The sequence below is a fragment of the Microtus pennsylvanicus genome, chromosome 22 (assembly GCF_037038515.1).
Source record: "Microtus pennsylvanicus isolate mMicPen1 chromosome 22, mMicPen1.hap1, whole genome shotgun sequence".
NCBI lineage: Eukaryota > Metazoa > Chordata > Mammalia > Rodentia > Cricetidae > Microtus > Microtus pennsylvanicus.
Window position 1 is genome coordinate 10,503,067 of NC_134600.1, and position 15,379 is coordinate 10,518,445.

The window sequence follows — 15,379 nt, forward strand, 5'->3', positions numbered from 1 at the left end:
ATTACAGTAGGAGGACAATAAGATTGCACTCCTTCTGATTCTGATTTGTGAGCCTCAGGATCTGATTTCCCTTTGCTCCAGGAGCTGTAACTCTCTTGGTCTTGAAAAAAAAAAGTTTCCCTCAGGACATTCAGCTTGCAAACATGACTGCATCTGTGGCCCCTCAGGAACTTCTCTGTGCCTCATTTTCCAAAAGAATTCTGTCCAGGATTCAGCGTGATGATTTGTATAAATGCTCAACGTGGGGGCTGGGCCAGCCAATAAAGCATAGGTTCCTGCTTCCTGTCAGGAACTGTTCTCAGACTAAATGTGAATTTAGACATAGAAAGGAACGGCCATTTTCAGTACTTTTTGAGATATGAGAATCAATTAGTCAAGTTACTCTCCAGGCTGAGAGCTTTAAGTTGAAGTCTTAAGTAACTGGTTTCTGTTTTCATGGAGAATCTGTTCCTTTAGGACTCTGATCTCTTGGAAGCCTGCATCCTTCTCCTTCCTTCCCATGCTCCCTTTCCTCATACTCCTTTCTGCTTCCTGTTTCTCTTACATAATATTGGCTCTTCTTCTCCCTCCCCTCCTTTTTCTTCCCCTCCTTCCCATTTTTTTCTGAGCTATTAGAGCAGGTGTCCTCCACTGTGATACACTCCCAGCCCTGAAGTCCAAGCTTTAATAATAATACTGGCTCTTGACCCAGTCCTCGTTCATGCTCTTATTAAAACATACAAAATTCCTTCATGCTTCCAGGGAGACTCCCCACCCTCAAACTGAGTGCTCTCTAGGCAAATAATGAAAGAACACTCCCCATGCCTTGGTCTGTGCCCTAGCAGAAAGTAGTGTCTCCTCACTGCACCTACAGCCGACATAGCTTCTCTAGAGACTTGGGGTACTACCCCGTACCCCTGTGTTCCAGTAGGACTCATCTGGGGCTGTTGAATCCCCCCTTAATGAAACTTAAACAGGCAGTATGTTGGGTATATCTCAGAATTTATTTGACTATCTTTGCATCCTCATTATAAAACTTCTGGGTCCTTGGTTGTCCTTATTTCTCCAAGACTATGTATGGATCAGTTTTAACATCCATTCATTTGCATTTCAGTTAAGAGTGGAAGGAATTTAATATGTTCTATTACTATATATTAGCTCCCTAAATCTTACAATTTCAGTTTTCACTAAAGAAATATGGATACCTCTAAGGAATATGCAGGATAAAATATAGAACCAAACTTGAATTTTAGAGAAACATAGGAAGAGCTTCTGGTGAAAATGTGTCTCAAAATTGCATAAAAGACACTCATACCAAATTGGCTTGTACCAATCAAAAGTTATCTGAGGATGCTGGATTGGTACTTGCTTCACCTTGGACTGAAGTACAGGTTGCCATGGCCCTTTGCTCCTCTGTCCATGCTGTCATTTTAATAGCTCCTAGTTCCTAGAAGAGAAACTATTATTTATTTTGTTAATGCATTGACTTTTTCTTTTACATTGCTAGACGTTAACAAGTTTATTAGCCACTTCAAAATCAAGTGTTTTCTTCTTTATTGAACAACTAATTCTCTGAAAGTCAATAACTGCAGGTTTAATGAGTCAAGAGTATATTCTTTACTCTGAAACATGATTTTCTATATGGCTTCTACAGAAAGGAAAGGATTTCTTGCCTCTAAATTGTAGAGCGAAATTTGTGTAATTTTACAGCGAGTTTAATCCATTCAAAGTTACTGAGTCCTGTAACAAATTTTAGCTATAAAATAGCGAGCGTTAGATTGTGGGGATACTCAGAAATCTTCTGTCGTTTTCCGTGTTTCAATCAAGCCTTAATTGTGTGGTTCTTGGTTGGAATTCAGATGCCTGGTGCTGCAGGAGTTCCTTCTGCTCCTTCAGCCAATAGCCTTTAAGATACAAGCCCACTTGGGCGTGGTCTCTTAAGGGCTATTGGCTGAAGGAGCCCCCTGGTTTCCACTGAATATAAAGCTCATGGTAGCTTCAGATTGTAGATTTAACATGAAAAGCCCCAAATATACAATTACCTTTAGACAACAATACTAGTATTTTACTTAATATTTTCTTTTCCTTTCCTCTAGGGAGAAGCACTTAAGTTAATGTTTTCTTTTCCATCCCTCTAGGGAGAGGCAGGTCCTACTGGGGCCCGAGGCCCTGAAGGTCCTCAGGGGCAAAGAGGTGAAACTGGGCCCCCAGGTCCAGTTGGCTCTCATGGTCTTCCTGTAAGTGTCTCAAGCACCTAGGAGCTAGCCCAGGAAGATGCTTACTTATTACAGCATCAGAAGATGGAATTTATTTAATATAATCAATTCTAAATTAACACTCAGAAAAAGCACACTTTAGCTGCCAATGCATCTTGCTTCACCTACCTAATAGAAAAGGTTATCCATGAAAGTACTGTTTTGCTATAATTGTAAATTTTTTTGTTTGCAACTTTTCTGCCTCTCCTTAGATGATCTGAATACTATGTTAGCTGTGTCAGATACAACTTAATATTTACAAAAGTGCTTCATGTACTTTTCAGGGTGCAGTGGGAACTGACGGTACGCCTGGTGCCAAAGGCCCCACGGTAAGTCATCACATTTCCGTCCAGTGGTTTTCAAAGGGAAGCAATCCCTGGCTTTAGATTACTGCAGGTTCTATGCTCATGTCACCCTTGCCATTGGCAGGGCTCTGCTGGAACCTCTGGTCCTCCTGGCTTGTCGGGACCTCCTGGATCTCCTGGCCCTCAGGGCAGCACTGGACCTCAGGGAATCCGAGGACAACCGGTATTGTCTCAAATTCTTTTTATAAGTGTTTTCAGATTTTAGTATAATTGCATCATTCTCCCTTTTCTTTTCTTTCCTCCAAGCCCTACTATGTACCCCTCTTTGCTATCTTTCAAATTTATGGCCTTTTTTCTATTATTTTTTAATGTACTCCTATGTATGTATGTATGTTTGTGCATGTATGTATGTGTGTGCATGTATGTGTATGTGTGTATGTGTGTGTGCATGTATGTATGCATGTGTATGTATGTATGTGTGTGCATGTATGTGTGTGCATGTATGTATGTGTGTGCATGTATGTTAATGTATGTAGGTGTGTGCATGTGTGTGTATGTATGTGTGTGTATGTATGTATGTGTGTGCATGTATGTATGTGTGTATGTATGTGTATGTATGTGTGTGTGCATGTATGTGTGTGCATGTATGCGTGTATGTATGCGTGTATGTATGTGTATGTATGTATGTTTGTGCATGTATGTATGTGTGTGCATGTATGTGTATGTATGTATGTGTGTGCATGTATGTATGCATGTGTATGCATGTGTGTGTATGTATGTATGTGTGTGCATGTATGTGTGTGCGTGTATGTATGTGTGTGTATGTATGTTAATGTATGTATGTGTGTGCATGTGTGTATGTATGTATGTGTGTGTATGTATGTATGTGTATATGTATGTGTATGTATGTATGTGTGTGTGCATGTATGTATGTGTGTGTGCATGTATGTATGTATGTGTGTGTATGTATGCGTGTATGTATGCGTGTATGTATATGTATGTATGTATGTTTGTGCATGCATGTATGTGTAAGTATGTGTGTGCATGTATGTATGTGTGTGTATGTATGTATGTATGTATGTGTGTGTGTGTATGTATGTCTGTATATGCTGGGCATGAGTGACTGTGCTTGTAATCCTAGAGCTTGGGAGATGGAGACAAGAGCAAAGGTATCAATTCACCCCCATACAAGTACATACATGTACTTCACATGAACATGCACAAAAATTATTACATTTCATTTTAGTGCTAATTTGACATAGACTCAAGAGCCTATTCATTGCACTTAATTTTTATTTCTTTCTACTATTGATATTTTATTTTAGGGTGATCCAGGAGTTCCAGGTTTCAAAGGAGAAGCTGGCCCAAAGGGGGAACCAGTAAGCCTTCATGATTCTAATGTTGTCTAGAGGCGTATTGCTTAAATGTTTCACGTATGTAAACTTGCAATGGCATAAAATAATTATTTAATATACTTTAACTTTTTGCTGACCAAATTAGGTGAGTTGACCCACTTTAACTTAATGAATGACTCTTACTGGAACCCATGTTTCTGTCTTAATAGGGGCCACACGGTGTCCAAGGCCCCATAGGCCCACCTGGTGAAGAAGGCAAACGAGGTCCTCGAGGTGACCCAGGCACAGTTGGTCCTCCAGGCCCAATGGGAGAAAGGGTATATTTGAATAATAAACTTATTTTTCCTCTCCTTTCCTGTGTGTGTGTTTTGGGAGGTTGCAGGTGTAAATTTGTGACTGGGAAGGAAACATAAATAAATGAGGAGACAATGAAGAGGTCTTGCAGGGTTTACAGAATTTATCTCTCGATGTCAAAAGAGCCAAGCATTTCTTTAAGCTTCACACATCTGTTCAACATTGACTGTCTGATTAGTGTAAGCATACTGAAACTTTACGTACTCAGGGTGCATCAGCAAACAAGACGCCTGGGGTCCTTATCCTCATGGGGTTGTAGGGAACAGGGTTACTTAACTGGGTGGTAAACAGTAAGTCGGCAGGTAAATAAAAAATTATTGATAGTGGTGGAGAATAACAGTGGTAGGTGATGGGAGGTGGGGAGGGGACAGGTGTATAGCAGGGACAGGTGGTGGGAGGTGGGGAGGGGACAGGTGTATAGCAGGGACAGGTGATGGGGAGGTGGGGAGGAGACAGGTGTATAGCAGGGACAGGTGATGGGTAGGTGGGGAGGAGACAGGTGTATAACAGTGATAGGTGATGGGTAGGTGGGGAGGAGACAGGTGTATAGCAGGGACAGGTGATGGGGAGGTGGGGAGGAGACAGGTGTATAACAGTGATAGGTGATGGGTAGGTGGGGAGGAGACAGGTGTATAACAGTGATAGGTGATGGGTAGGTGTGGAGGAGACAGGTGTATAGCAGGGACAGGTGATGGGTAGATGGGGAGGAGACAGGTGTATAGCAGGGACAGGTGATGGGTAGGTGGGGAGGAGACAGGTGTATAACAGGGACAGGTGATGGGTAGGTGGGGAGGAGACAGGTGTATAACAGGGACAGGTGATGGGTAGGTGGGGAGGAGACAGGTGTATAACAGTGATAGGTGATGGGTAGGTGGGGAGGAGACAGGTGTATAACAGTGATAGGTGATGGGTAGGTGGGGAGGAGACAGGTGTATAACAGGGACAGGTGGTGGGTAGGTGGGGAGGAGACAGGTGTATAACAGGGACAGGTGGTGGGGAGGTGGGGAGGAGACAGGTGTATAACAGGGACAGGTGATGGGGAGGTGGGGAGGAGACAGGTGTATAACAGGGACAGGTGATGGGTAGGTGGGGAGGAGACAGGTGTATAACAGGGACAGGTGATGGGGAGGTGGGGAGGAGACAGGTGTATAGCAGGGACAGGTGATGGGGAGGTGGGGAGGAGACAGGTGTATAACAGGGACAGGTGATGTGTAGGTGTGGAGGGGACAGGTGAATAACAGATAGGTGGTGGGTAGGTGGGGAGGAGACAGGTGTATAACAGGGATAGGTGATGGGTAGGTGGGGAGGAGACAGGTGTATAACAGGGACAGGTGATGGGTAGGTGGGAAGGAGACGGTGTATAACAGGGACAGGTGATGGGTAGGTGGGAAGAAGACAGGTGTATAACAAGGACAGGTGATGGGGAGGTGGGGAGGAGACAGGTGTATAGCAGGGACAGGTGATGGGTAGGTGGGGAGGAGACAGGTGTATAGCAGGGACAGGTGATGGGTAGGTAGGGAGGATATAGGTTTGTTTGAGAAGGTAGCAGTTTGGCATAGCATAGAACAGATGCTTGTGATTGAACATGGGGGATAGGGCACTCCCAGTCACAGCAGAGGTGACAAGAAAGGACTAGGTGGTTTTAAGAGTAGAAAAGGTTGGTGTGTGGTATATATATATGTATATATATATGTATATATATATTTGTTATATATATGTTATATATACATGTATATATATATTTGTTATATATATGTTATATATATACATGTATATATATATATATATAAACCGGAAGGGACTGTCATCATCATATGTTCGTGTACAGTTGTAGTGAAATCCAAGGATTTCTTCTCCTATAAGATTACATGAAGCATGCTAACACTGGCATTTTGGTCACTATAGATAGTCATTTTGCTTCCTGGGTCTACATACTAGTTTTTTTTTCCTGTGTTTATTTTTAAATTACTTTTTTTAGACGTTTTCTGGAATATTTGTTTCAATACTCATCTTCATCAAATTTCCAATTAATTTTTTCTAGTAAGATTATTTTCTTTATATTTATTTTTGCTGGGCTAACTTGATCAGGACTCTGAAAACCTAATAGGTTTTAAGTAAAATCTATTCACTAGTCATATCACACAATAAACAACAGGATCTCAGAACTGCATTTGGTTCATTGCAGGGTGCTCCTGGCAATCGTGGCTTTCCAGGGTCTGATGGTTTACCTGGACCAAAGGTAAGATCACACCAAGGCTGACATTTCCAGGATGGGCATGTGTCCCTGGCTCCCAGGAATCTATACCCATAAGGGCTATAGAAGCAGGTATTGGCTTAACTCCAAACCTGCCCTGTCTATTTTTTTTACTTTTTAGTACTAGGAGGTCCTGGGAGATGGATGGTTGTTTAAATTAATACTAGCATTAATGAGGCCTGGCTTCTAGACTTTCAAGGGTCACTTCTGAGAACAAAAGGTTCTAGGGCTCTAGTTTGGGTGATGTAACCTTTAGATGAGATTTAAACTCTAAAATTTTTCCCTTATTAGAGTGACGCAGTGATTTCATCTTTCTTTCTTTAATACTGGATAAGGTCATTTCACAGTGGGTACAAGTTAGAACAAAACGTGCAACGACATTGTTTTCAAAAGCATTGCTGTCAAATCTCTGACAAAATGGTTGCATATTCATATGTATTTGGGAAATAAGAACTTAATGTCTTCTGGCTTTGTTTCAACTCTGCCCTGTCTGTCTTTTTTGGAATAGGGTGCTCAGGGAGAACGTGGTCCTGTAGGTTCTTCGGGGCCTAAAGGAGGTCAGGGAGACCCAGGACGTCCAGGTGAACCTGGGCTGCCAGGTGCTCGGGTAAGAACTCCGTAGCTATACGCTGTCAACATCCAAGTACTTCTGTGTTCATTGGAGTTTCATTTCCTGTTTTTATGTTTAGCTTGCTTTACAACATAGAGCATCATTTCATATCACTTCAATAGCATATGGGCTATTTTACAAACACTGGTATGCTATTTTTGATCTGTACATGAAGTACAGACCATTTTAAATGCATACCCACAAATAGCGTCCCTGCTCTTCATGGGAACAGTATCTCTTTGTAAAATTTTTGCAACTTCTAATTTTTATGCTAAAAATAACCTGTTTGACCTTGTTTATTCTATTTAACAAAATGTCATTTAACGTTTTATTCAAACAGTGAAACTGCCCCTCTGTTTAGTTGGTTACAATAAAGTTTCACTGTTCTGTTTAAAGCCTTCCCACCAGTGGCTGTTGGCAACAAATTAACAGTCGATTTTCCTTGTCAGGGTCTGACAGGAAACCCTGGGGTTCAAGGCCCTGAAGGAAAACTTGGGCCTTTGGTAAGTAATTGGAGCAATTCCATAACACTTCTCAGTATATGTGTAAGTTATTTATTTATCCTGGCAACAGTGACCATGACTACATTTTTAAGTGCCCCATGGCAACAGCTTCTTAGGATCTATGAACTCTCAAACTGAGCAAAATATAAGCTAAATTCTCTTAATTGGGTGTTTAAAATTGAAATTTATTCAGTAAAATAATATCCTTTAATATTGCTAAACTTGTCTGACATTGTTCTCTTTCCCTGGTGGCCTTCTACTTTTCCATGTTCTAGAAATAAATAACTTGTTAGCGTATGCATCCGGATGCAGAATCTCTTCTTTAATGTGAACTGGGAAAGTATAAATATTTATGACCACAAAACAGAGGATGAAAGAAGGGAAGGCTTGCCCCTTAACATGAGAGGGCCAGGAGATGGTGGCAAGGAGGCTTATGAATGGAGCAAAATTCGAATTTCTGCTCTAAATGTTCAAAGTGCCTCAGAGCTTTATAAAAACAAAACAAGTTAAACCAAGCCAAACAACAAACACCTATCTGACTGTTCTCACTCACTAACATCTAAACATAAGGAAATTCACTTTTAGTTAAGATGATATTGATGGTTAGCCAAGTCAGGTGGCAATGCGGACAGAGCCGTGCTTAGAACTCATCTTACCTGCCCGCTGTCTGTCAATTTTGCAGGGTGCTCCCGGGGAAGATGGGCGCCCAGGTCCTCCAGGCTCAGTTGGCATCAGAGGGCAGCCTGGAAGCATGGGCCTTCCAGGCCCCAAAGGTAGCAGTGTGAGTACAGCCAACAGCGCTTAACAGTTCCCGGGAGCCCGCAGCTGGAGAAGGTGCAGGAGGCTCCAACTGAGCAAATTTAGAATAGTGCCCCTGTATCTTTTAGGGTGACCTTGGAAAACCAGGAGAAGCGGGGAATGCTGGAGTTCCGGGACAAAGGGTAGGCATCCATTTTCTGGTATTGAATTAAAAAAAAAAGATATAAAGCCATCAAAATTCCAATGGCCTCACCTGAAATGTTATGTCCTTGTGATCCTAGGGGGCTCCTGGCAAAGACGGAGAAGTTGGTCCTTCAGGCCCCGTGGGGCCCCCGGTATGTGACCTGCTTCGATGACTTTGTACATTGAGTTTCTCAGTGTTTCTCCAAGGTTTTCATGAATGAGTTTCAGGGAAGGGAATGAGGAAATAAGGGACTGAAGGTGAATTTCAGTTGTCTTTTTGTTTTATTCCCCTGATGTATTGCTCCCTCCTACTTGGTTAAAAAGACTGACCTCATTTTAAACTCTAAAAGGGTATCTAATGCAAAGGTTGTTACCCCTTATATGCTGTAGTTGAAGAATTTATCAGCTGACAAAAATAGTGTTTGAAAATATTTTAATGTATTCATTTAAATGTATAAATGCAGAATTCCACCCACATTATAAAAATGTGTCTTATAAAAATTTATTTAGTTGGTTGGTTTTGTAAAGGTATAAAGAAAGGATGTTCATATTTTGATTCTGTGTTTTCATCCTAAATTTGTTTTAATTGTTTATCAAAGATGTTCTGACATATTGAGTTTTTGTGGGGCCATTTAAGTATCCTTTCGAATGTTGAAATTGCTTTAATAGTCCTATTTGAAATCACAATGAATAGACAAAAATGTCAATAGAAATACAACCCTTTAAACTGGATGTAGGAAATAATGGTTTTCCTATAGTCTATATATAGTTGGCTTTAGGCCTTCTGTGTTTGAATTAAAAACAAAGCACAACAAAACCAAAAAACATTTTATAATTTCTTCACTAGCTTTTTAAATGAAAGCTTTTCACTTTGAAAGACTTCAAAACAATGCAATTTGGTGACTCATTACTAGGGTGTTATCTGACTAATATGTAGAGCAGATGTCTGGAAGAAATATAAAGAGATCAACACCCCTGGTTCATGTAAACAGAAAACAGACATGAATGTCTGGTGGGATTTATGATGCTTTTCTTTTCTCTTTTACTTTTGCTCTTAGGGTCTAGCTGGGGAAAGAGGAGAGCAGGGTCCTCCAGGCCCTACTGGTTTTCAGGTATGTATTAATTTAAATTTTCATTTATTCTATGAATTGTTCTTAAAGATACATACACACACATATAATATGGAAAGTAGCCAGTTGTGAATGCTGAACCTGCACTCCTATCAGTCGGGAGACTGAGTCTGAGGGGTTGCTTTGAGCACACAGGCAGCCTGTGCTACCTATTAAGTTCCAGGCCAGGCGAGACTGTAACGTGAGACCATATATATATATATATATATATATATATATATATATATATATAAGAATATGTGTGTGCATGTATACATGCCCATGATACAATCTTGAATGTGGCAGAGTCCTCCAATTTTTAGACATCATCTTCTTTGAGGATAGTTGTGTGTAACTAAATACTGTTGCTCAAAGATAGGGAATAACCTTCCTCTGAACAAAATGATTAACCACAAAGTTGGTAAGAAATTAATGATAATAGAATGTTCTCAACATCTCAACAGGTTCATTAAGCTTAATCTTACCTGATTTTATTGGTATAGATACTAAAACTTGTTCATAGAATGCTTCTATATAGTAAACATTATTTAGCGACATTAAAAAATTCAGTTTGTGGAAACATCAGACCTTCTACCAATAATATTCGAGCAGTTCAAATACTTTGTGGGAGACTAGGCAGTTTGGATGCTCACCTTACTAGACCTGGATGGAGGTGGGTGGTCCTTGGATTTACCACAGGGCAGGGAACCCTGATTGCTCTTTGGGCTGATGAGGGAGGGGGACTTGATTGGGGGAGGGGGAGGGAAATGGGAGGTGGTGGCGGGGAAGAGACTGAAATCTTTAATAAATAAATAAATTTAAAAAAAAGAAAAAAATGTGCTAGAGACAAAACAAACAGGAAGAGCCTTGTATTATATTCTTATTCCAATTTTTAAGTGGTATGTGTAAAGAAGAAGCTAGCCTTAAAAGCCAGGTATGCCCTGTGCCTTGTAATAGGTGGCTTTCCTGATGTATCTGGGCACTGTTTTCATAACTTTTTCTTAATATGTCCATGCAATGTCTTTTGTATTTGAGTTAAATAAAGTATAAAATGTAAACTATTTTGCTTGGTAGCTGGTAAGACTTTCAGTAAATCATGAGATTTATTTGTCACTCTCGTTTTAGGGGCTGCCTGGGCCTCCAGGGCCTCCTGGGGAAGGTGGAAAGCCAGGTGATCAAGTAAGTTTTGGAAATAATAGCATCAAGACTATAAGTTGGTAGATTATAATATCATCTTTGATGAGTGAAGCCCTAGGAATTTTGTTCAATGATTCGATTATGTCCAATGACCGGTGAAGGAACTCAGATGTTTTGTGACTTCCTCAGTTCCACTTTGAAGTCAACTCACTTGCTTCTTATATATTTTATGCCTAAAATATCACTACATGATTCACGGTCTGAAATTGATATAGGAATTTAATGGCAGATAGATTTGCTATTTTATCTTCAAGTGATTAATTTTCTTATTACCATTCAATAAACATTTGCTCAGCATTCTGTGTTCTTGGCTCGGTTAAGCACACCACCTTCTCAGCTGGACAGTTGGTTGCAGACTATGGAACTCTGTATTTCCAAATAATAGAAGAGATAGGATATTGGAAAACAGTATAATAACAGCGTGATCCAAACTCTACAGCAGGGGAGACACTGTATGTATAGACTTCTTGGTATAGGAAGACTTTCCAAAAATAATATTGTACATAAAATATGAAGGATAGAAGATGGAAAAATATTGCAGGAAGTGGGAATGGCGAGCGTAAATGCTTGCTGAGCAGTTTAAGGCACCGTAAAAATGCAGTGTCAGAAGTGTGAGCACAGGACGAAGTGGTGGAGATAAACTTGGGGGTGTGAACCAGGGACCAGATTGAAGGGAGTTCTACTGTGAGCTTCATTTGGTCATGTTTAGAGTATAGGAAAACTGGTAAAAGACTGTTAAGTAGCAAGTGATGCAGCCGACTTGGGCTTCAGGACCATGGTGCCATAGTGAGAACAATACACTTCCGAAAAGAAATCTGGAAGCAGACTTGATAAAGCTTTCATCTTTTTTTTAAAAATCATTGTTCTTCTCTCAATACATCTCAACCACAACTTCCCCTCCCTCCACTTCCTCCAGTCCCTCCTCCCTACCTCCCATTTCCCCCATCCACTTATCTTTCCTTTCTTCTGAACAGCCCTCCCAGGGATAGCCACTGAGCAAGGCATCGAAGTTACAGTAAAACCAGATACAAACCCTCATACCGCGGCTGGATGAGGCAACCCAGTAGGAGAAAGAGGATCCCAAGAGCAGACAAGAGTCAGAGACATCCTGTTCCCACTGTTAGGGTTCCCCAAACTTCTTAAAGGAAGAAGTTTTGAAATAGCTTTGATGCTATTTTGGTCCCAAAATTATTCTCTCTCTCTCTCTCTCTCTCTCTCTCTCTCTCTCTCTCTCTCTCTCTCTCTCTCTCTCTCTCCTCTCTCTCCATATATATATATATATATATATGTATATATAAAATATAGAATGTTTATATACACACATATATTAGATTCAATATAATTGAAATTCAGTTAGTTGAAATGGCTGGCTATATGTGTTTTTGTATGTTGCTTTCCTTCTATTTAAACCCTTCCCAATACTCCATTTTAAAAAAGATGCTATAACTATTTTCCATTATCTCTGAAGAATCTGATACACTATTTTTGTGAGAGAATATTCTATACATTCTCACTGCCAAAAAATCAGACATCTGGATTAATACAAATCTTTTCAGAAAAATATATTTCCTCAATTGTAAAGGTATACATATTTTCACACTTTAGTATTTATTATGATAGTACACCGCAGAACATGTGATGTTTGATCTAGAAATATTTCCAGTAATACAAGAGCTTTCTTTTTCAAATTGTCTAGGGTGTTCCTGGAGAGCCTGGAGCAGTTGGCCCTTTGGGACCTCGGGTAAGCATTTTCTGTTGTGTGATTCATTTTGTTTCCCATTGGCTACAGAATAAAAGGAAGTCTTTTATCTTAAAGGGTGTTTTATTTTAAGTATTAAGCTGTTCTATTCTTTGAAAAATTTATGGGATACCTTTCCTACAAAGATTGTCTTTAGGCTCTGATCATTTCTTCGTACTAAATTAGAAAACCTGAGCCATTATAGTGGTTCTATTATAAAAACATTTCTCCTTTCGAATTTTGTAGAAACTTTTAAATTTTGTTTTAGGTTAATATTAAGGTTATCTGACATTCTGATGTCATACTAGGGAGAAAGAGGGAATCCTGGAGAAAGAGGAGAGCCGGGAATAACGGGGCTGCCTGGGGAGAAAGGCATGGCTGGAGGACATGGTCCTGATGGGCCAAAGGTAAGTGCAATCCTGACCTAGGCTTCCAGAAAACTCTAGAACTCACCAGCTGTCCCTGGAATGCATCTTCACTTGGTCTACTTGGATAACTTGCTTAAATTTTTTTTTTTTTTACTTCAGCAAATCTTTGGCGGTTGCATCTTAGGGCTTTTTCTGGCAACTAGAAAGTGAGCTTTCTATAATGGGGATGAGGAGCCCAGGCACCGGATGCTCTGTTGTACATGCTTGAGCTCCCAATGCTTGTACATTTCGTTGGTATCATCTCTGAATTAACAGAGATGAGAAATGGAAAAAATTATTTGTTGGGAGCATCTATGAATGAAAGAGAAAAGAAATGGAGCATCATAATTTATTAGTAAGTGAAGCAAACCATGTGCCCATGTTCTTCATCTTGACTCCATGACTACAGTTACTGCCTGTTTGCAAATCTGTAACTTTGGATATAGGATAGCATAGAGAACATGCCTGTGTGCTCTCATGTGCTTTCTTGGGGTCAGTAGACAACAATGTAGCCAAGTTACATGTGTGGAACTGAAGTGGAATTTCACATGATCATATGACTAAGAGGTCTTTAATATTGTCAAGGTCCAGGATGATGGAGCAAAGCCAATCTCGATTGGATTGTGCAGTTTTCTGTGAACCAGCTTAATCTCATAGGTTTTCCAAGGAGAGAGTGCAATGTTTCTTTTCCCTAAACACGATATCTTCTTTATTAATGTATCTGCCATGGTCAATGAGGGGGGGGGGAAAGCAAGGGCAATTCAATTAATTTTATTTGAAAGGACATTTATTTTTCTTTTTATTTGAATTAGTGTTTCTCTATAGAGACAGGTTGGGTGTGGGTCATGGAACTAGGACCATGAGGACCATGGGGAGGGGAACTAATGTTGACTTTGGGGAGGGTACCATGTCACATATGTGGCATGAAAGTAAAAAAGAAGCCACTGGAAGTGGTATAGTACAGGAGATGCGAAGAGAGTTGGAAAGGTATGAGTAGGATCATCAAAGAGAAATTGTCTTCGAAATTCCACAATAAAGTTTAATATTTATATGCTAATTTCAAATAAAAATTAAAAGTATATTAACAAACAGGTAAGTTGGAAAAAAAGAACAATATAATAGAGGGGTTGAGGTGAACAAAAGAGAGAAGTTAGACATATAAGCCAAAACTCAAAATGTAAATGTACATTGTTTTTGAGAAATCCCACTATGACACAATTTCCCCAAGTGCTAAATCTGAGCATTGAGGTTTAATTTAATTGCTAGCATTCAATTATTTTAGACTGACTAAAACAGCAGCTTCACATGTTTTGGTCTTAATATACTAATACAATCTCATCATTTATTCCTCTTAGGGCAATCCAGGTCCAACTGGGACCATTGGAGACACAGGGCCCCCAGGTCTTCAAGGCATGCCAGGAGAAAGAGGAATTGCAGGGACTCCTGGTCCCAAGGGTGACAGAGTAAGTCTTGTTTTTTGCTAGTTAACTTTTCCAGTGTATGTATTTAGACTTTCTATGATAATGACTTCTTCTTTTTTTTTTTTTTTGCTTTTTTAAGACAGGGTTTCTCTGTGGCTTTGGAGCCTGTCCTGGAACTCGCTCTGTAGACCAGGCTGGTCTCTAACTCACAGAGATCCGCCTGCCTCTGCCTGATAATGACTTCTTAAGCAGCCTTTTATCTCTCTCAGCCTGAGTGATAAGTCATTTCTTCTTCTAATCATCTTTATTGATTTAGAATATGCCTAGTCAGGTGCTGTTGTAGTCTGCAGCTGGTAGAGCTGCGAAGGAGACATGAAGCTTCATCTGGAGCACAGGAGGCACAATTAAGTGAACAGCTGCTATTTTGTATTTTTCCAGGGTGGCATAGGAGAGAAAGGTGCTGAAGGAACAGCTGGAAATGATGGCGCAAGGGTAAGGGAAAGGTTATCTTCTCGAATGGGCTACAGACGTACATTGTCGTTCATTGTCCTATGACTTTGAATTTGCTTTAAATTTTAACAGTAACGTTACTCATGCTGATTTATCATCAAGAATGTAACAGTGATGCTGTTTGAGACTTGATGTAGATTAACAGTGGGTACTTATTTTACTTTCTTCATCATAGCAATATAACAAATAAATAGATAAATTCGTAGACCACACAAAGCTATCTTTATATCTACCATGCTTATAAAATGTGTATGATAAAGCAGAGCAAATACAATGATTGCTTTATTTGTAGTAACTGCAATATATTGTTTTAGGAAAGAGGCATTTGCTGTAAGAAAACAATAATATGTTTTCTCTACGTTAATAACAGCTCCCCTATACAAACAGGGTACTTTTATTTCCTATGCATATAAGCAATGAGCTGTTTTTTTTTTTACTCA

At 40.0% G+C, this 15,379-nt stretch overlaps 1 protein-coding gene across 1 annotated transcript in view; it reads left to right on the forward strand.

The window, feature by feature from the left end:
- Window positions 1–15,379, forward strand: part of Col5a2 (collagen type V alpha 2 chain) — a 126,842-nt gene that overhangs the window by 90,176 nt on the left and 21,287 nt on the right. The window contains exons 19-35 of the mRNA XM_075956527.1: window positions 2,118–2,216; window positions 2,519–2,563; window positions 2,664–2,762; window positions 3,865–3,918; window positions 4,104–4,211; window positions 6,434–6,487; window positions 7,011–7,109; window positions 7,562–7,615; window positions 8,298–8,396; window positions 8,503–8,556; window positions 8,656–8,709; window positions 9,616–9,669; window positions 10,792–10,845; window positions 12,560–12,604; window positions 12,910–13,008; window positions 14,364–14,471; window positions 14,868–14,921. Coding sequence (XP_075812642.1) covers window positions 2,118–2,216; window positions 2,519–2,563; window positions 2,664–2,762; window positions 3,865–3,918; window positions 4,104–4,211; window positions 6,434–6,487; window positions 7,011–7,109; window positions 7,562–7,615; window positions 8,298–8,396; window positions 8,503–8,556; window positions 8,656–8,709; window positions 9,616–9,669; window positions 10,792–10,845; window positions 12,560–12,604; window positions 12,910–13,008; window positions 14,364–14,471; window positions 14,868–14,921 — 1,233 coding nt within the window. The remainder of the gene's footprint in view (window positions 1–2,117; window positions 2,217–2,518; window positions 2,564–2,663; window positions 2,763–3,864; window positions 3,919–4,103; window positions 4,212–6,433; window positions 6,488–7,010; window positions 7,110–7,561; window positions 7,616–8,297; window positions 8,397–8,502; window positions 8,557–8,655; window positions 8,710–9,615; window positions 9,670–10,791; window positions 10,846–12,559; window positions 12,605–12,909; window positions 13,009–14,363; window positions 14,472–14,867; window positions 14,922–15,379) is intronic.